General features: G+C 46.1%; 1 protein-coding gene across 1 annotated transcript in view; it reads left to right on the top strand.

Annotated features, from left to right (window-relative positions):
- Window positions 1-22,888, top strand: part of LOC311223079 (transmembrane protein 132C) — a gene marked incomplete at both ends in the record, with an annotated part of 432,169 nt that overhangs the window by 311,450 nt on the left and 97,831 nt on the right. The window contains one exon of the mRNA XM_084307811.1: window positions 18,877-19,020. Coding sequence (XP_084163937.1) covers window positions 18,877-19,020 — 144 coding nt within the window. The remainder of the gene's footprint in view (window positions 1-18,876; window positions 19,021-22,888) is intronic.

Raw genomic sequence — 22,888 nt, 5'->3', positions numbered from 1 at the left:
CTGGGTCCTCTGCTACATGTTTCTGTAGTGCGAATGTAGCACAGCAGGGGCTGCACGTCGTTCCGAAGGGGAGGACTTCCCATTGGTAGATGGCTGGGTGCTCATCTCCTGGCTTCTCTCTCCATAGGAACCGTAACAGGGGCTTGTCCTCCTCTACTAATCTCACCTGCAGGAACATTCCTTTAATGTCCCCGCTGATGGCCACCTTTTGCTGGCGGAAGCGGAGTAGAACGCCGAGTAGGGAGGGGCCGAGTGTGGGACCGGGCAGTAACTCTTTATTCAGATTTTGGGATCCGATCTGGTAGCTGCCGTTAAATACTATGCGGTCTTTACCGTTGTGATGGACCTTGTGGTGAGGCACGTACCACGATTCAGTGGTCTGGTCAGCCTCTTTAATGTCCATCTTTGTGACGTGTCCCGCTGTGATGAGCTTCTCAATCTCAGCGCGGTACACACTCTCTTGGGCGGGGTTCTTGGCTAAGCGCCGCTCCGTGTTCAGCAGGTACCGTTCTGTGGCGTCTGTCTTGGCGTGGAAAGTAGGCATTCCTTCTCGCCGCAGGAGTGGCGTGGCGTATCTCAACACGCCGTTGACCGGGACTCTCTTGGTCCCTGTCTCGAGGAGGTGAATGGCGTAAATGTCATCTTTAGAGCGAATGTCTTTCCTTCCGTTCTTAAAGGGCATTTGTTCCAAGGTCCATAACCGCTCTACGTGTTGCAGGAGTGCGGTTTCTCCCTCTGTGACTCGGGAGTGGAGACATCTAGTGGCTGTACTTCGGTTGAGAGATTTGGCGAGCGGGCCTTGGAGAGTCCATCCCAAACGGGTCTCGACTGCTGCAGGACAGCCTCGGGGTCCGGTATGAACCCGGTCTATCGGGACAATGAGGTCTGCATGGTCGGAGCCTATCAACAGGGTCAGCATTGTCTATGAGCGGGATCGGTAACTTGCGCAGATGTGCATATTTCTCCATCAGCTTGGCGACGGGGTATGTGTACCGCGACAGTCCTATTTCTTGGCTGGTGAAAGCGTCTGTAATCTGGTACCGTCGCTCAGACTGGCCGCTTGCTGCGATAGAGAATGAGACATTCTCGCCCTTTATCGTCTTCAAATCTCGTCTTATTGTCCGAATTGTCATTTGGGTTTCGCTTCCCCGCAGCCCTAGCTGGGCCGCAGCGGAGGCGAGCAGAAGGGTCTTCTCTGACCCGTCATCGAGGACGGCGTAAGTGTCCAGGACTTTATTCTGGTAGCTTAGTGTCACACGCACTACTTTTAGGAGTACTCGGGCTCCACTGCTGCTGGCGGGATCGATGTACATGACGCTCGCTTTGCTGCTGGATGGTGCGGGTGAAGGGCGCCGTCTGTTACTGTCGTGAAGTATGTCCAGATGGGCTCCATCGCACTTGGTGCACCTTTTCTTTAAGCGGCATTCGGCTGCCATGTGTGAGCGCGCACAGCGAAAACAGCGCTTGTTGGACTTTATCCATTGACTTGCTTCCTCCGCGTTCAGCTTGGGGAAGGAGTCACATTGCGCTAGCCAGTGTTCTTTCTCACAGTAGGGGCACACTATCTTCCACTTCTCCGTTCTGGAGGGGGTACTGTGGCTCCTGCTGCTCGGTACTGACTCCGATTGGTGCATCACAGTCACCGATCTTGGGTGCTCCGTCCGAATGTCCGAATGTATCTAGCCGTAGGCTGCTGACTTCTCTCGCCAGGAAGTCTGCTAGATCGAGGAGGTTCGGTTCGGGGCCATTCGGGTCTCGGTGGTCTCTCTGCCGCCTAAAACGCTCCTGTCGAGCGGGCGGCAGCGTCTCCAAGATCCTTTCCACATTTGAGTTGGCGTAAAGTTCATGCCTCCCCTTCTCTCTCTGCGCTCCCAACATCCCTACCAGGGACTGCACTCTGATGGACAGGTCGTCCAGTGCTCGATTGTCTATTGCTGGGGGTAAGCGGTCGATGTGTCGGATCTCCTGGATCACGTAATCCCATATGCGCCCATACCTCTGGTCCAATGCTACCAGCGCTGCTGTGTATGGGGTGGTGGAAGTCGTGTAGGCGAGCGCTATATTATGTGCGCGGGGTACCTTTAAGTGCTTCAGTAGGATGGCGTATTTATGGCGTTCATCCAATACATCCACCAACATGGTCTCCAGACACATGCAGAGTTCTGTATACTGGGCCCGGTTCTCTTGGGTGAAGTCGGGTACCATAGGCGTGCCAATGTATGACGCTGACTGTGGATACATCGGCGAGCGTTGGGGGAGAGGCCTCCTAGGCGAGTCTCCTCCCGCTCCTTGGTATGGGCTGGTACCGGCAGTGTACCATGGCCCGCTTGTCCAGGTGCTGTTCCTCGGTGCGGGTTGTGCGTCGTGCTCACCCGTGTATAGAGTCGGGGGTCTGTAGCGCAGCTCCGCGGGAGTATAGCCTGGGCTGTACCGGACCTCCTGGTCCGGTAGAGTACTGTGCTGTCGTCGGGCGTGGTTCTCCTCCTCTTCCTCTTCGTCTTCAGTTAGGTCATCCAGTGCTTGTAGTCTCTGGTTTAGCCTCTCCACAGGATATGCTGCTCCTTCCCGGTTGCTAGGTCTCGCTTGGACCGGTGGGGGGAGGTGGTCTGTGGGGGGTATAGACCTCGTCTGTTGGTCAAGTTCAGGGTTGTTTACTCGGCTAGGGGATGCCGCCCTGGAGGTGTGTCTAGACGAGTTCCTGGAGCCTCTGGCGGAGGGAGAGGGTGTTGTCCGTCTGATCAGCTGTTCTATTAGTTGCGCTTGCTGTCTGTCGCGCTCTGCGTCCCGTAGAGCACCAGCAGCTGCTCGCTGGCTGTCTGCTCGGTCTCGGGCCACATTCTCTTCTCTCTGAATGCGTCTTATTTCTAGACGTATATGCTCTTCTTCGCTCCGCTGCTGGATCTGCAGTCGGTCGCGTTCAGCAGCGGCGTTCAGGCTGATGAGGAAGGCCTGCTGTAGGGTCCTCTCTGCCTCGCTGGGAGAAGGCGGTTGTATAGGGGAGCCTTCCCTCGGGGGACTCCTTGCGGAGCCTTGGAGCTCTATCTCCACGGTGCTCTCCCCGTCTTCTTCCGTGCCGAGTTCTCTCTCGGTAGCGTTGTATTCCTCCCGGGACTCATCGGGGACTACTTCTTCAGTACTGGCGGGGTGTGAAGTCATGTCTGGTTCCCACTGGTCCCCACCGTGAACTTGGTCAGTTACATTAGAACCCGTAGGGGCCTCTATGGTCGGGGTAGTCTGGGCGTTGGGGTTAGACATACTTTTACTTTCTAGTTTTACCGCGTTTACTGTTAGTAGAAGACTAGGTTGTTGACTGACAGCGTAAGCCTCTAAGTACTGAGGGAGCCGTCGTTCGCGCTGCGGGCGTTGGTTAGGAGGATCGTTTCGTGGAGTGTTCATCATAGGCCATTTCAATATTAATAACACTATATTAATATTACACTAATTACCATCCGGCTCGAAGGACCAATTGTAACTGAGGGGTACAATTCCCTGACTGTATTACTAGATATGATACTTACTACCACTACCTTTGTACTTAATATTCGGCCACCCAGTACTCGGCATAAATATATTATGATGAACACTGTCACGTAGATGAAACGGATCCAACACAAATGTACGAATTAGAAATAGGTCTTTATTTCTACACAGCGATGGTGTGTAGAGCAAGCACTTAATCAAATCAATCACATTTATGAATGGGAATTAGTATGCACTTTTATGGCAAGAGTATTCGTCGGTATATCAATAGAGAATGTCCAATCTCTGAAGGCGCAGGTGGTACATATACGACCTGGAATAGTTTAAGGAATAACAGCAATGATACTTTAATGATTACAGACTGGATACACTAGGGGGGGTTAATCCGGTCGATTGTAAGCCGACAGGAGTAGGAAGGGGGGGGGGGGTAGAATCCGGCTGCCTCATCCGGCCAAGGGTATCCCAGGTGAACCCACTGTAGTGCCGTTCAATGCGCCGGCGATCCTTGGACCACAGATGAAAGCAGGTGGACTCTTTGTGGGCCGGCGTCCTCCGGTCCACGGAGGAGAGACGTGAAGCGACCTCGTCTTGCAGAGCGTCTCCTCACCTTGCGTCCTCTCCAGGGGGGGGGGTTCCAACACACGGCAGTGTCGGGGGTCTTTATCCATGGAATAATCAACGTATACAAAGCATAATCCGTGCCGGGGAAGGCGGGGTGTCGTCGGTAGAATAATCCGGTATACAGGTCCACTCGCTCGTCGGCTCTGGGGCTCCTCGGGTGCAGCTTCACGTGGGGTCAACCACCCTGGATAAGCAGCCAGTTCTCTGCCCGAAACGATGGGGTACTGACTACGGTAGTATTCTCACCGCACGAAGCACTATATATTAACAGACTATTATTAGCTTAATAGACTACGTCCAACTCGACGATATAGTGCCAAATATGACTATTCAAATATTAATATACACGATGTCTCAATACCGATGGTAGGCGAACTTGGCCTTACTCCCACACGTGGCGTCGCGGGGAGGCTTTACGTCTGTGACTCTATTGGAGGGTAAGAAACTGGACTGAAAAGGAAGTCCTACTTTAGTAGCGCAGTATATATACGCACTATGAACAAATAGTCCCATTAGTGGTGCGGTAGCCAGATTCCTACGCGGAACTAGGACTTGTTCGTACATGTTGAGCGGTACGTTTGAACTGGGTCTGGGGGGTATGGCAGCCTGGCACCAATAGTAGAATGGAGACTATTATGGGATGTTCAGTAGGCTAGAATGGATATTCAATGCATATTGTACAAGGAATATACAAGGGATATCAAGGAATATTAGAGAATATACAAATACAATTAAATATACATATATAATTAAATATATATATTCGGTTTAATCTGGCCCTTCACAACACTAACAGTGTTTATTATTAAGAGTCAGACAGTCCTAACAGTGTTTATTATTAAGAGTCAAATAGTCCTAACAGTGTTTATTATTAAGAGACAGATTTTCACCTGCACAGTGCGACCTCTCAGCGGCGGGGGTCTGCGTGGGAGGGACACGCCGCCCTCGTCGCTTCCTGATTCTACTGCGCAGGCGCACCAACCGACCTGTAGGAGTCGCTGTCCACAACGTCCGATCCCCACCCACCAGCTTCCCACCCCTAACACTGCCAATTGTATTAGTATGAACGACCAGCCAAGCTGGTTGCAACGCCGAGAACCCAGCATCTCCTTTGTTGGTGGTGAGCGCCTTGCCCACTGCGCCACCTAGCCGCCCTTAATTTAAAACATTTCAAAACAAATTTATATATATGCAAAAAAAAGAAAAAAAAACTATATTATGTAAAACATGAAAGAATTAAATAAAAATGTAAACACCCGTGAATATCAAGTCCCTTCCTCATCCCTGTACCTCGTGAACATCATTTCCTTATAAATCAGTTTGAATTGTCTCATATTTGGACATTGTTTTAGCACCACATTCAGACTGTTCCACAGTTTCACTCCACATATCGAGATGCAGTGTCTTCTCCTGGTAGTGCGTACACTAAGAACTTTTAAATTGAGTTCTCCCCTCAGTTTATAACCCCCCTCCCTATCAAAGAACAAGTACATTACCTTTTGCTTTATACATTAATTGTGCCGTTTTAAATTCCACACGATTATTTAACTTTAATGTTTTTGACTTTAAAAATATCACGATAACCTGCAATGTGAACTATCCTTATGGCCCTTTTTTGGAGTATAAAAAGTGGTTGTAGTGTAGAATTATAAGTGTTTCCCCAGACTTCAGCACAGTAATTTAAATATGGAAAACTAGTGAACAGTATAATGTAGAGTGATTTTCTATCCAGAATGTGCTTTACTTTACTCATGACTGAAATGCTTCTTGACAGTTTAGTTTGGACATTTTATGTGAGGTTTCCAGCAGATTTTATGGTCTATTATTACACATAAGTCTATGGTGTGGTGTTCATCACTTTAATAATAAACACTGTTAGGACTATCTGACTCTTAATAATAAACACTGTTAGGACTGTCTGACTCTTAATAATAAACACTGTTAGGACTATCTGACTCTTAATAATAAACAATGTTAGGACTATCTGACTCTTAATAATAAACACTGTTAGGACTGTCTGACTCTTAATAACAAACACTGCATGGACTCTGGTACAGTGTGTTACTATGGTTTGGACCATTTATACCATCATCACTATTACTACTGTCTGATTGGCAATTGGTTTTGATAGTTCACCAGTGAGCTGGATGCAATCCTACCTGGAGGGGAGAGAACAGATGGTGGAGGTAAACGGTACACTATCCCCCCCCCCTCCCAGTGAGCTGTGGTGTTCCACAAGGAAGCATACTAGGACCGCTACTGTTCCTAATTTATGCAAATGACATGTCGTCAGCTTGTGACTGCAACTTGTTCCTGTTTGCGGACGACTCAGCCCTGCTGGTCTCTGACAAGAACAAGTTACAGGTTGAAAAAACACTATAAGGGCCGCCTGGGAGAAATGCGAGGCCCTGTGCGAGATTTAACGCGAGCCCCCCCCCCCCCCCCCCCCCCCCAAAAGGTTAAAAAAAAAATAATAATTATATATATATACATATTTTTTTTTTCATACAGTCAACATATTCTTTTTTTTTTCTTTTTTTTTTTCTTTTTCCCCCTCCATTTTCCTCCGATTTTCTCCCATCCCAATGTTAGTCGTATGCCAATTCCCAGTCCCTTCCTGGTCGCTGCGCTTTTACCCCCCACAGTCAGATCATCTGGGAGAGTGGAGGCTACCACGTGCTTCCTCCGACACACGTCCAGCCAATCACCGCTTCTTTTCACCTGGCAGCGCGGATTCTCATTGAGAGGGCGTAGCGTGTGGGAGGACCACACTATCCCCCTCACGTCCAATCCGCGCTTAGCAGGCGCCCCGACCGAACTGTAGGAGTCGCTGTTTACAACGACCCGGACCCACCCCGCCAGCTTCTCCCACCCTCTGATACAGCCAATTGTATCAGTGCAGACGGCCAGCCAAGCTGGTGACAACCCCGGAGCTGTGAGCTGGATTCGAACAGGCGAACCAAGCTCACAGCTCCGGGGCTGGTGACGAACGCAATCTCCGCTCGACCACCTAACCGCCTCCAGTCAACATATTCTTAAATAATAGCGCTGCCCGAGGCGGGGCATGATACAGTCAACATATAGCAAAAGAGAGAGCGAGAGAGAGCTCCCGTTCTACAGTCAATATACAGTGTACAGAGAGAGAGAGAGAGAGACACATTGGAAAGAAATTGAAATGCTATTTGGCCCTAAACAGAGAGTACACAGTGGCAGAATACCTGAGCACTGTGACTGAAGATCCTTGACTATGTACAGACTCAGCGAGCACAGCCTAGCCATCGAGAAAGGCCGCCATAGGCAGACTGTGTGTGTTAGAAAGAGAGAGAGAGAGAGAGAGAGAGAGAGAGCATGTGTGTTTGTCATGTGTGTTAGAGAGAGAGCATGTATGAGAGATCCAAAAGGACAAAGATCAACACTTAAATCCAAGAGAGAGAGAGAGAGAGAGAGAGAGAGACACATTGGAAAGAAATTGAAATGCTATTTGGCCCTAAACAGAGAGTACACAGTGGCAGAATACCTGAGCACTGTGACTGAAGATCCTTGACTATGTACAGACTCAGCGAGCACAGCCTAGCCATCGAGAAAGGCCGCCATAGGCAGACTGTGTGTGTTAGAAAGAGAGAGAGAGAGAGAGAGAGAGCATGTGTGTTAGAGAGAGAGCATGTATGAGAGAGAGAGAGAGAGAGAGAGAGAGAGAGAGCATGTGTGTGTGTGTGTGTTAGAGAGAGAGCATGTATGAGAGATCCAAAAGGACAAAGATCAACACTTAAATCCAAAGAGAAGAGGGTCTATACCAGAGAAACCAAAGCAGCAAGGAGCCAATGGCCGACATCAGCTAAATAGGCTAGCCAGGTACTGTGACACCAGGCCACACACAGCTTTGGCCAACGGCCCAACGCTACCCAAGCTACACAAACGACCAAGACATTCACACACAGCACATGTCGTATCTCCAAATGTTGTGAAGTAGCATATGTTTTGCCTGGAAAAAAACATCGTTATTAACAAAACATTCGGGAGGGGAAGGAAGGAAGAGTGGGGTAATGTCATGACATTTTCATTAATCTTACCTGCACCAAGGAACGCAGGGCGAAAGGCCGCAACACAGGTCTCCACGTTGACGAAAGGCCTCTCGCTGTCGGGAGAAAAATAAGCTATGGCCAGAGCCTTGTCATGGTGCAGGCCCGACTACATCTTCTGTCAAAGATGATGTCGTAGTCAGAGTGCCAGAACCCCCTGCTATTCTCACGGCTAATGTCAATGGTCGTAGCACAAGCTAACAGCTAACTCAAGGCTAACTGATAGCATCAAACGAACGTTCCCAGCCGGCAGCTAACGTCGAAGCTAAACAGCTAACTGTTAGCTCAACCAGGCTATCGCTAACCATTAGCTAACGCAGAAGCAAGCTATGCGGCTACTGACACCAGGCCATACACCGTTAGCTACTAGTACTAGTACTACAACAGCTAGTCGGCCAGTTTAGCTCCAGAGAGAGAGAGAGAGAGAGAGAGAGCGATGTCCACGGCGGGAATAGAATAGAGTTAATAGAATAGGTTAAAAACTCACCAAACGTCCAAGAGGATGGAGACAACCGCGTGGAGTTGACGAAGTTCATCTGCCAAACGACCATCCTCTTCATCTTGGCTGCATCTCTAGGTTAGCTAACGCTAGTTAGCCTTTAGCTAAGCTAGCTACTAGCCGACATCATCATGGCTATATCCCGACTGCATCATGACAAGGCTCCGGCCATTTGTCCCGCCAGCGAGAGGCCTTTCGTCAACGTTCCTTGGTGACTGACCGACTGATAATGACCGACCTTGGCTGGCATAACTAAGCATAATAGTCAAAAGCTGCACGCGCGAAATAGTCAAACGCAGCTGACTCTTCTTCTTCTTCTTCTTCGTTTAAGTTTCCGGCGGCGTACTACACATGATGTAAGTAACCACTCCCTTCGTTGAAACCAATAGTATGTCTGCTGCAGAGCACCAGAGCTCCAATAGTGACCCAGGTGCAGACCCAGGAACAAGTCAGACACATTCTACAAACGTGTCTAATGTGAAATATATAAGCATATAACCAAAACTAGATTTTAGGTATGTGATGAAAAAGGGCCTCGCGGGAAGGGGGGCCTTGCAAAAAAAAATAAAAAATAAAAAAAATAAAAAATAAAAAAAATAATAAATAATTTTTTTTTTTTTTTTTTCTTTTTTTTTTGCGAGGCCCCCCTTCCCGCGAGGCCCTGTGCGACCGCACTGCTCGCACACCCCCTGAGGCGGCCCTGTACACATGTACTGTGAATTCACCTCCCTGTTACTGTGCACATGTTACTTTACATTCCAGACAATATAACTCTGTCCTTTCTTGCTGGAATCCTGGTCCAGTGAGGCTTGAGAGGAGTGTGTGTAATTTTTTGAGTGCTAATAGACTCTGCAGTGGAGCTGACCTTTACGGAGGTTTGTGTCCAGAGGGCAGCTCAGCTAAGCCAAGCTAAGCCCACTGTATGGATCTTGATCAGAGCCGGCGTGGAAATCAGTCAGCAGGATCAGGAGGTCATCCCCCCGGCAGGCATCATCTGGTGTGGGTGAAGAAGTCTTCATCGATCAACAGAACCTGATAGATGAAATTGAGCAAACAGATCCTGACCAGGCTGTGTCCTTGCCTTCTAGCCCTGGCTCAGTGGGCAGACAACAGAGGAATCAGCATGGGGAATTGCTGGCCCTGAGCACCAGCATTAGTCAAACCCCACAGCCAGATGTGATGCATGAGGCACCCGCGGCCCTCCTCCCCCCAGGCACTCCGTGTCCTCCCATCACTCCCCAGGGAGGGGCAGAGAACTGGCAGTGTGTCCCCGGGTGCCTGACCTTGGTGTCATTGGGAGGGGAGTCTCACTGTCGTTGGTATTCACCTGGGATGTCTGCTCCTCCCACCTGACCCTTTCCGATCTAGATGTATTGTAAGTGTGGTGTGCATGAGCAATGCGGGGGATTCGTCCTATAAAGTTTGAATATAGTGTTTCCACCACCACAATGTTTTATTCAAGAGCTCCTTCACCCAGCGTGAGATGCAATTCATGACCAGTGAGCTCCAGAGGCCCAGCACCAACCCCCCAATACTCCTGTTCAACTATATTTGTCATGGTTGGGGTAGTGGACCCAAGTGCAGGACAGCAGAGACACAGGAGGCAGATGACGGGGGAAACCAACCGGTGGTGTATTTAATGAAGACAGGCAGAAACGATAAACAGACACAGGAGAAAAAGACTAACTGGCTACACTGACAAACTGACAGATGACAGAACTAAACTGGTAACAGAATAAACGCTAACACAAGGGGAAAGATGGGTAGTGGGAAAAGGCGACCGGATACTGACTAACTAGGGAAGCTGACATAAATACATAAATAAGGGACAGTCAGAGAAAGGGGGCAACAGCTGGGGGTAATAACTGATGAGACACAGCTGGTAGGACACGGTACTGCACGTGGGAGACACACACTGAGGACATCGGAGTAGAAACACAAGGTGAGGGAGAGAAACGAGGAACAGGAACAGGTGCTGGAAGTCACAACCATGACAGGAACTCACCCAGGTAGATTTGAGACCTGAGGCAGACAGGGAAGGGGCAGAAGAAAGTCTGGGAAATGTGAGACATCCTTGTTCCACCCAACTGCATTGGTTCCGCTGGCAAGAGCTCAGGCACTCTCAGCTAAAGTCAGAAAAATCAGGGTGATAGGCAGCTGTGCGGGTAACCGACACGGACACGGGCACTATGGGCTCCTGTTGGGAGACGGGTGAAAGAGTAGTGGCTGAGGCAGAAAGGGCGCTGGACAGCCGGCACTTTGAGGAGAGATACTAGTGCTCAAGTGGTATCTCCTCCAACAGCTGCCAGTGGCGTCCACTCACCACCCCAAGGGCATACAGACAGCACCTCTGGGAAATCCTCTGCTGCTGCTTGGCAGGGACAGCCTAGTTCCACCCATAGGCTTCACCAGGAAGAGCTCTGGCAAAAACATATGTTTCAATGTGCAGGTAGTAATACTATACTTGTTTCCTATCTTTTCACACATGATGCAAAGGCATGTGTATTTACAATAGTGCAGATATATTGAAGATAGAGAACTTGACCTTTCATAACCCTGTTTTCCTGCCATAATGGTAAATGGTGCATTTATATAGCGATTTTATCCAAAGCGTTTTACAATTTTTGCTCCTCACATTCACCTATTCACTCACACATTCACACACCGACGGCGAAGGCAACCATGCAAGGTGCAACCTGCTCATTGAGAACAGTTAGGGGTAAAGTGTTTTGCTCAAGGGCACTTTGACACACTTCCAATTACCAGACGACCGCTCTACCTCCTGTGCCACTGTCGCCCCCCGCCATATACAGTATAGAGCATGTATTTCCTATATGGCTGAGGCTTCATACTGTAAGCTCTCATACATGTAGGCCCTTTGCACAGCAGAAAGACAAGCTTTAGACAAGCTGTCTAAATAAAGGATCTGGCCAATCCATAATGTCATTAATATTTGAGGGAGAATATGTCCAGTCAGCACCTTGTCATTGTGACACTTTGGTTGGTGCAGAGGAAGTTTACCCATAAATCATGTGCACTCATGAATAATTTACAGTTGAGAGCAGTTCATTGTGGCGTCAAAGACATCAATACCATTCCTGAATTGTGTGAATCCCTATTCCCTGCCGATCACTTCTGGTGGAAGAGGAGTTCTCGGGAGGACATTGGCTTGGTTTGGGTGTTATTGTCTGTTAGTGCTGCTTCATCATTTAATTGTCGACTCCATTTCCAATGTTTCACTCCTTAAAATAAGGATACACACTGTGCAGCTCTTTTCTTTGAAGCGTTTTGAGTGTGGCTGAGTGAATGGATATCAGCCTCTCCAGCAGGTTTCAAGAGCCTCTCCTCAGATCTGTCCCTCCACTCCTCAGTGCTCAATGTATCATTATTGAGCCTTCAAATCCATGACTCTGGGAGAGCGAGTTCTAGTCAGCGTGTTCTTTGTTTGACAGGAAGTAGCTTACCCCTTTTCTATAACGCCTCTTAATTAGCGAATGAAGATATTGGCTGTGGCACCAACGTGACGCGTTAATTCCCTGGTACCCATCTCAACGTGGTCTCTCATCATCACCTTCCCTCCTTTAGCATTACACTCACCAGTGGCTATCAAAGCGGCCGTGCTGTTGCTGGCTGTAATGAGCATATCTGATCTCAGACCAGCGTGCTCCTGAGACAGGCCTCTGCTATTGAAGAGCAGTTAAAGGTGTTTTAGAAGGCAGTGAGGGATGACTGCCTGCTGGAGATACACAGTAGGTCCCTGCTGCCACATACTACAGCCAACTCCTTCTGAGGAGAGGGGAGGAGAGGAGAGGAGAGGAGAATATAGGAGAGGAGAGGAGAGGAGGGGAGAGGAGAGGAGAGGAGAGGAGGGGAGAGGAGGGTAGGGGAGAGGAGGGCAGAGGAGAGGAGAGGAGAGGAGAGGAGAGGAGAGGAGAGGAGGGGAGGGGAGGGGAGAGGAGAATATAGGAGAGGAGAGGAGAGGAGAGGAGAGGAGAGGAGAGGAGAGGAGAGGAGAGGAGAGGAGAATATAGGAGAGGAGAGGAGAGGAGAGGAGAGGAGAGGAGAGGAGGGGAGAGGGGGGGAGGGGAGGGGAGAGGAGGGTAGGGGAGAGGAGAGGAGAGGAGAGGAGGGGAGGGGAGGGGAGAGGAGAGGAGAGGAGAGGAGGGGAGAGGGGGGGAGGTGAGGGGAGAGGAGGGTAGGGGAGAGGAGGGCAGAGGAGAGGAGAGGAGGGGAGGGGAGAGGAGGGCAGAGGAGAGGAGAGGAGGGGAGGGGAGGGGAGAGGAGGGTAGGGGAGAGGAGGGCAGAGGAGAGGAGAGGAGAGGAGAGGAGAGGAGAGGAGGGGAGGGGAGGGGAGAGGAGAGGAGAGGATGGGAGAGGAGAGGAGAGGAGAGGAGAGGAGAGGAGAGGAGAGGAGAGGAGAGGAGAGGAGAGGAGAGGAGAGGAGAGGAGAGGAGGGGAGAGGAGGGGATGGGAGGGGATGGGAGGGGAGAGGAGAGGAGAGAAACAGGTAGAGAAGAGAGGAATAGAATGGAGAGGAGGAGAGAAGAGAGGAGAGGAGACAAGAGGAGAGGAGGGAAACAGGTAGTGAGGAGAGGAGATGAGAGGGGAGGAGAGGAGGGAAACAGGTAGAGAGGAGAGGAAAGGAGAGGAGAGGGGAGGAGAGAGGAGAGGAGAGGAGAGGAGAGGAGAGGAGAGGAGAGGAGAGGAGAGGAGCGAAAAGAGGCAACTGTGGCTCGTTCCAAGGTGGAAGGAAGAGATGACAAGAAGAGAGAAAGACCCTCATTAAAAAGTAGTATTGGTTTCACAGCCACCCCACCACTTCAATGCGCTGTCATGCAGTGATGTATCGCTCTGCATGGTGCTACCAAGCCCTTTATTCCCACTATCCTCAACACTACGCACATCCAGCCAATTAAAAGCCCACTGGAAGAACATGAAGAAGTAGCATGTTGAGCCCTACACAATGTGGAGTGAGGAGTTGATGAAAAGACATGTCTCTTTTAGCCCATTTAATGGCTCCAAGACACAGTCTTGAGTGGCGTTTTATGTCTGCAACGTATGCAGCACCTTCTATTCCAATTTCGGTTTCCTCTCACATACACATACCATATCGCCATGGGAAATTCTATTCAGGACTATGGATATTTAATTCACCGCAGGTTTGTTGACTATTGGCATATTTCCTGGACATTTTAGTGTAAGCTTTTTGTTTTCCAGCCGACATGGAAGATCAGAATACAATGACAAGTCATCAGTCACGCTGCGTCAAGGCAATCAGATTAATGTTGTGTCTCTTATAGATAGGCTTGTTTATTGCCCAGTGTGCTTTTAGGCTTATCTGCACAGCATGTTGGGTTTAGGACGGCTCAGGTATAGTGTGCCGCTGACATGAATAAGTATAAGCACAGACGCTACAGTGTGTTTACCACTCTCTCCCTCCTCGGTGCTGTGCCATAAATAATGCAGGCTTTCCAAATCCCAAACGCAATGGTGTGCTTGACCCGTTCTTCCGGGAGCAGTTGCCACAGCGGTTGGGTTAGAATGTGGATGTTTTTGTAGTGCCAGGTAGATGTGGAAGGATGATCGCTAGCCCAGGATGTGTTGCCCAGGCTGCTTCTCATGCTGCCTGTGTCACTCTGACACCATAAATCTAACTTATTTTCAGATCCAATACCAGACGTGAGCAGGAATTATGGTCCAGACCACATTACCACCAGCCACAGCGGCGTGCTGAATGCTAACAGAGAGATACTTGATAAACTGTCCGGGCAGTTCCCCCCACATGTTACAAAACAAAGGAAGAAAAAAAGAACCAGGCTGATTGGCTTGTAAGTAAGCCCCCCAAACACCTGCTGGTGGGTCTCAAAAGCACTTGTAGCTTATCGTGTATGACTTCCACTCCTCTACGCTGTGACAGTATATGAATGATGCGACAATAAATCTGAATCTGAATTTGGTACAAAAAGAAGTGGTATATATATACAGTATGTTGAGTAGAGGTAAAGAACAGCAGCGCATATCCGCGATTTCCTATTAAAACAAGTAAATAAGTAAGTAAATATTTGTATGTCATTAAAACAAATAATAATAATAATAATAATAATAATAATAATAATAATAATAATAATAATAATAATAATAATAATAATAATAATAATAATAATAATAATAATAATACGAATCATTAAAAAATAGATGAATACATAAACCTCATCGAGGTCATTAAGCAATTCATCCAGTTGTACAGGCCCTACGACCTCGGCTCCATTCAGACTGAGTGAGTCTGTTGTGCACCAGTGGTCTCCCGTTTTGCATGTAATTGCGCTGTCTGTGTCTGACTGTGCATGCCATTGATGCGTCACTGTTGGATCCCTCTGCGGCTTATTACTGCCAGGCCCCCACTCTCCAACGCTTCCAGCCAGCCGGGTCATCTCCAACCACTGTACTGTAATCTAACATTAGCTCCGCATTCTCACCAGGTCCCAACCATTTACCCCATCATGTATTATAGACGACCCTCTGGAGATCGGGGAATCCCAGCAGGCACATAATTAATTGATGGGGGAATTGAATCAAAAGGCAGTATCACAGACAGGGGGGGGGGGTTATACACTAGAACACTGTCACAGTCTATAAACTGTAATGAAAATCCATGTGAAGTGTTTTTTGTGAGTCACACTCTTGGCTCAACTAATAATCATTTGACTCTGAAGCTGAATGGACTTGATGCTTAGTTTAGTTTATTTGACAATTATTAAAATACATTGGGCTACATGTTACAACAAGTCATGCATCATAAAATTATCAAGGATAGCACAAAAAAGTCACCATGGTGGTCTTTTGTCTCAGCAGCACACAGTATTTACATAAACATGTATTACACATATTATCATCAGCCTACAGTATATTGCAAAAAATATAATTAAAAAGTAAAATATAACATTATTAATAAAATATGTACAAAATGTACAGACACACTAAAACTACACTACATTAAAACAGGACGCTTCCTGAGTTACTCTGAGACATTTGACAAACGACCAGGCTCCTTTCAACCAAAACCTTGCAAATGTTTGCAAACACGAGTGGACGTCTTTAGAAGCCTTATGAATAGAGTAATGTACTGTGCAGATTATATGTGCTTCCCCAGATGAATGCAGAACATTTATACAGAAAGATGACAGCTAGTCAAACTGCAGAGATGTCCCGTAGAATGTCAGTAGAATTCCAGTGCTGAGTCTTCGATGCAGACATACCTTTCAGTAGTCTACAGAAGCTAGGAGGGATCTACTTTCTGCCCATTGAAATTAACAAAGTCATTGTCATCCATTCACGTAACTCCAAAAAGACTTTGCCATGAGTGGCATTTTTCACTTGGATATTATCAGTGAATGTCCTGTGAAGGCAAGGGCACAATGTACAAAGATACAAGAGAGTGAGCGCTATAGCTCGGCCCCAAGGCCGTCTATCCAGTGTGGTAGTTCAGCCTCCTTAGCAAGTGAGATAATTGAAATGGAATTGTAATGGAATGAATGTGTGGAGGAGACGATCCCAGTGTCCCCGGCTGACTTGGGGAGTAAAGGGTTTTCTCATGCTCATCTTAATTGGCCCCAATTATCTGCTATGACAGTGACGTGTGTATAATGAAAGGTCAAGGGCCTTGTTCGGAGTAATGAAGCCATGCAGATGAGCTATCAGCTCTCAGCGGTGCCTGCTCACTTAGACCCCCCCCCCCCCCTCACACACACACACACACACACACGCGCGCGCGCGCACACACACACACACACACACACACACACACACACGCGCACACACACACGCGCACACACACACACACACACACACACACACACACACACACACACACACACACACACACACACACACGCGCACACACACACACACACACACACACACACACACACACACACACACACACACACACACACACACACACACACACACACTAATATTACATATTGCAATATTATTATATTGTAATCTTTCTATTACAGTCCAGGGGCCAAGTGCACAAGTTCTTCCCCAACAAGCCATTCTTTACATGTTACAAACAAACAATTATAGTGTACACAGCCTAAGTAACTAAACATTTTATGTAGTAACTAAACATTTACAAGCACCTTATCTTGTCCTAAGACATTGTGTAAATTAACTTGCTAATAAAGAGAGCATGGATTTGAATTTGCCTCCGGAATAGCATTACTTTAATTTGCCTCCACTTCTCGTTCTAATAATCAATTTGCCAATCTGTCATTATGATGGTGAAGTAGTCAAACACAGTGCCAGGTGGCGACTTTTGTCAGCTAGCCACCACAACAACAATGGAACTTTTCTTTGATTGTCTACTCATATTATTTTATATTTGATTTTAAATCCTAAATTGGTTATTCACTAAATACTTGTGGTTCAACCATATTTTGTAACTAAAATGTTACAAACTAAATAATAGCTACTAAACTTGGACTGTGTATAATGAACTTCAAATTAAGAACACATTTACGGGTAGTGTTTTACATAGCAATACACAAATGACAGGGTAATAATTGTATAATAATTTCATAGAAATATTCAGAATGTACATTGTCATTTTTGGCAATAGCAAGTCATTATTTGTATATGTCATTTCTTAGTTATTTGAATGTAAGTTCATGTTCTGGTTCAACAGAGGGATTAAGTAGTAAGTAGATGATCATGGGAACATTACTGCCAATATACCATAACACCTAAAGATATACCAACATACCCTAAGATATACCATGAAACCTCAAGCTATACCATGATACCTAAAGATATACTCAGGGGTGTAAAAAGTACCCAGAAATTATACTTAAGTGAAAGTATGGGTACCGTCTCAAAATCTTACTCAAGTAAAAGTCAGAGTATCTGGTTAAAACACACTTGAGTGTTTTTTTTCTCTGAAATGTAATTGAGTAAAAGTACAAGTATACAAACCTAATAATACTCGAGTAAAGTACAAATCCCCAAAAACAGTACTTAAGTATTGTAACAAAGTACAATTACTCAAGTACTTTACACCCCTGGATATACTTTATGATGATACCTCAAGCTATACCATGATACCTCAAGCTACAGTATACCATGATACCTCAGTATCATGTAGGCTACTTCTTTTATCCAGTTTATAATTTTTTTTCTACTATTACATGGTTTTGCATAAAACATGTCACAAATAAGAAATGCACAATGAACCACAAAGCTTGTGGTAAGTGCTTTTGTAAATCACGTTTAATAAAAAAAAATACATTAGGCTACAATTTGACATTGTACACGTTTGGGAACATTACCAGACTAACTGAAAATGCAGGTCAGATTGTCTCCGGTATCAAACAAAAGTAACCTCAACAGCCTAAAAATATATGATAAAAAAGAAAGAAAAAAAAGTAAAGGTAAAAAAGGGCCGTTGCATCCTCTCAGTCTCGTATTTACAAACAAAACAAACACATAACCAGTCTGAATCACTCTATTGTCACTGTAATGAGCAAAGTAATACGCTGAAAGCTACAGGATAAAAGCAATGTAATATTGTGGTATCAAGCCTGAATTAAATAGCAGTGCTATTCCCTTGATGTGATCAAGTGTCTTCATGATATTAATTAACAATGTGGTAACTAATTAAGCCCCCTGTTGAACCAGAATATGGAAGTTCCATTCAAGAGAAAAGGAAGGTACAGGTATGCAAATGTTTCCAAAGTATTAATTAGAGTACATAGTAATTATCCCATAATATTTGCACAACTCACTACAGCAGTGCAATAGTGTTATATAATGCTATTACTCAAGGGTAATATTGGCAACTATACAGAGCACCAGTACTTCCTGCCAATTAACTGAGAAAGTACATATTATAATTGCTAATTATCACATGTTATTACCAGAAATGACCAGGTACTTTCTGATAATTCCTATGCAATTCCACATGCATTACCATGTCATTTGTGTACTGTAACGTAAAGTGTTACCCATTTATGCATACCAGTAGTTGGCATACCAGTAGTTGGCATACCAGTAGTTGGCATACTACTAGTTGGTACAACTCAGTAACAGCAATCAGTCAGGAGCTGTCCTCGTGGCCCTGGTGCTGAATATCTGATATCTGTCTCTCTCTCTCTCTCTCTCTCTCTCTTTTTCTCTCCCTCCCCCTCCCCCTGTCAGGACTCAGAGATATTGAACACAGCGGTGCTGACGGGTAAGACGGTGGCTGTCCCAGTAAAGGTGGTGACCATTGGAACAGACACCACCGTTACCGACGTCTCCGAGGCAGTCAAGTGTCGCTCTACCGATGAAGACGTAGTGAAGGTCAGTGAGTTGAACTGATGAGGAGGTGGAACAACTTTCCTGTTTCCTTCTTCTCACTTGTAGAGAAATAAACGTGCCAATTTGTCTGGCTTAAAATCGATGTTTGTACTGTACCAAAGCACAGTATTTAATCCAGTATGTGACATACTTTTCCCTAAGGGCAATTTACAGTATTGAGTCCCATCTAGGCTAAAGCCACATGGAAGCGAGATTATGTAGATGGATATCCATATTATTATTTTAGACGTACAGTACTATTTCTATAGGTATTTCTTATCGGTAAATGGCTTTCGACGTACAGTACAAACACGTCCTTAACAGCCAAAGGGTTTTATATAGATGTTGAACTGAAGCAAAGTGATTACTTGTGTGTGTGTGTGTGTGTGTGTGTGTGTGTGTGTGTGTGTGTGTGTGTGTGTGTGTGTGTGTGTGTGTGTGTGTGTGTGTGTGTGTGTGTGTGTGTGTGTGTGTGTGTGTGTGTGTGTGTAGACATTTACTGTACTTGTGTTTATTGTCAAAGTGTAAATCCTATCTTTCCTAAGTCCCACATACACATAGGTTTGCCTCTTACCTAAGGGAGAGAACGTTCTCGGTGGCTGTGGGTCCTTTTAAATCTGACCCCACCCCCCTCTCATTTGGGGTACCACAGGGAACGGTGCTAGGACCACTCCTTTTTGCCATTTATATGCTTCCTTTAGGCCTCCTCATCAATAAATTCACAGGCATTAAATATCACTGCTACGCAGACAACATACAGCTACTTTGCTCTTTTAAACCTGATAAGTTGGAGAAACTCAGCCTTCTCCAGGAGTGCCTGCTCAGCATTGAGAGTTGGATGGGGAGTAACTTCCTCCAGTTAAATGCTGCAAAAACGGAGGTGCTGATCGTAGCAACTGAGAAGACTGCAGCTAGAGTGGCCACTCACTTGGGGTCCCTTAAAGACAACATACGCCCCCATCTGAGAAACATGGGTGTTGTTTTCGACCAGGCCATGCACCTAGACAAACATGTCAAAACACTGAAAACTAGGCACCATCATATCTCTGAACTAGAACTGTCCGTGCATGCTTTTATTTCCTCTAGGCTTGACTACTGCAACTCACTTTTCACCTGTCTCACTAAATCATCCACAGACAAACTACAAATGGTCCAAAATGCTGCAGCCAGACTACTCACAAGGTCAAATAAATCATGTCACATCACTCCCATTCTGGCATCCCTGCACTGGCTCCCGGTACACTATAGAATTCAATTCAAAGTCCTCACTTTTACTTTCAGAGCCCCCTCAGAAAACTCTTTTGAAAAAAACAGCTAAAAACACACATGTTTAGACAGGCCTTTGGTCATATATAGGCACCCTTTTTGTCCTCACTGTTCCTATAGTTATTTTATTTTATTAGTGACTGATGATTTTATTTAAATTATTTTATTCTATTATTTTATTTGGTTTCACTGTTTTTAACTGCTGTCTGTTGTTGTTGTCATTTATTTCTGATTTTTGTTCTTGTTTTTATAGACTAGCTGTAGTGTAAAGCACCCTGTGCATTCGTGCTGTGAAGGGTGCTATATAAATAAAAGTAATTCATTCATACTGTATTTGTAGATGCCCTTTACTATTTTCTCAAAATCCCTTTGAGAGTAAATTTAGGTCGTAAATTGACAGTGTGAACCGGCTCTTTTCATTTCAACAGAGAGACAGCAGGGGCCCGTGTCTGTTCCAGATTATGAGTACATCACAAACAATGGGAATTATCATATCAAACCAAACATGGGATTAAGATAAATACTGTGATGATTGACATTGTACAGGCGTCCTGAAGCATTGAGCATCAAAGCGCATGTTAAATCAATAACAATAAGAAAGAATGTGACAGATTAGGACATTTTCTATGTTTAGCAAATCTATTTAAATCTGACAGCAAGGATAAACAAATATGAGGAAAGAACAATAAAGTGTTTGATGTGCAGCGGCTGCTGACAGGTCGCTTGAGTCTCTCTTTTCTCACCGCCTCTTTCAAACCAGAGGCAACACAACAGCAGTCGTACAAAGTCACTGGCCCCCGGATCAGTGGCTCTGTTCTGCTAGCCAAACCACTCTCCCAAGTACAACATTAAAATCATTCCCTTATTATCCATGGAAAGGCTAGACGTCTTCAAAGTTAAAACTGAAGCAAAACAATCTTAATCTGCATCTGTCTGTTTCTATCAGTTACCTAACTGGCTGAGATACGGCGCCTCATGTACACAGCAGTGTTATCTTGAGACTGGGCTTTAGTGTGCCATGCTTCATCTACTGACATGCCTTCCTGTCTTTCAGCCTGCAATCAGAAGTGGGATGTAAAGTAGCATGAGCCAAATCTAGATCAAATAATGTAAACTACAGCTATTAGTGTTGGGGAAGCTATATGCGCTAAAAGCTTATAGACCACAGATGTGACATACTGTACCGGTAGTGTGATTATTTTGATTCATATTGACATGATTATTACACAAAATTACTCATTGATTTAAGAACATCACATGATGACGACTGAATTTGTTTTACCTTTCTTCTCTACCAAAGGCTGCCTTTCTGTCATCTTTTACAAGTTACCAAAACTGTTTCAAACGCTCCCTCCTCCCTCTCAACACGAGCTGAAACTACTGTTTGGTTAAATTGCTTATCTTGTTTTCATAATCATGGGAAGCCGAAATCGGAATTGAAATTGAAACTCGATTAATCGCCCAGCCTTACTGTATGATCTTTCATGAGTAACCAAATACAACATTTGCAACATTCACTGATAATTCTGCCTATATTATCTACCTTTTCAATTTTTCTCCCATCCCAATTTTGTATCGTCCAATTCTACCCTCCCCTGTCTCGAACGCTGTTAGACCATGCCTCCCACAAGCCGGCTGCAATGTGGACGAAGCCATACATTGTACGAGTCCCCTCCGGTACTCGAGGTAGCAGCCGTCGCATCTTTTCACCTGCACAGCGCGATCTCTCAGCGTCGGGGGTCTGCGTTTTGGAGGGCACGCCGCCCCCGTCGCTTCCTGATTCTGCTGCGCAGGCGCACCAACCGACCTGTAGGAGTCGCTGTCCACAACGTCCGATCCCCACCCATCAGCTTCCCACCCTCTAATACTGCCAATTGTATTAGTATGAACGACCAGCCAAGCTGATAGCAATGCGGAGAGCTGGGCTCGAACCCAGCGTCTCCTGCATTGGTGGTGAGCACCTTGCCCACTGCACCACCTAGCCGCCAGACATAATAATTTCTTAGATTTATATAGCGCCTTTCAGGCAACCCAAGGCGAGGGGGAAAAAAACTAGGGGGCAGGATGTGTGATGAGGCCCGGGAGGATGCGTCCCCATACCTCAAATGGATCCGCCATCAGCTCTATTTTCAATCTTTCAAAATGTTCAGTTGCTATTGCGTGTACTTATTTGTGTTTCATTACACGTATGTGTACATGCTCATCAACTGTTTCACCTGTTTTATAGCAACACTACTATCACCAACATCTAAGAATGGCGATCCCCTCTTGAACGGCCCTTCTAAGGTTTATCCCCTCCACATTGCCTGCGGTGCTTTTTTCCTATTGCTAGGTTTTTAGTGAGTTTTTATTTACCTTTGCGTGGGGTATGTCTGGGAGTGTTGCATTAATTTTATTTATTTATTTTACGTTCTATTTTGGATTTCCTGGGATTTTTGTCTTTGTTTTTTATTTATTGTGATGTTTGTACTTGACTTAAAGAAGACGTGTCCGGCCCATGGGGACATTAACGTGTGTTGTCGGGCCTTATAAATAAATTTGATTTGATTTGATTTGATTTGAAGGAAATCAGAGGGACAATTGGGTAAAGGAGGGGAGTCAGGCA

The sequence above is a fragment of the Notolepis coatsorum genome, assembly GCF_963971535.1.
Source record: "Notolepis coatsorum genome assembly, chromosome: 1".
NCBI lineage: Eukaryota > Metazoa > Chordata > Actinopteri > Aulopiformes > Paralepididae > Notolepis > Notolepis coatsorum.
The sequence above is the reverse complement of the archived record's forward strand: the minus strand, read 5'-3'. Positions and strand labels throughout refer to the sequence as shown.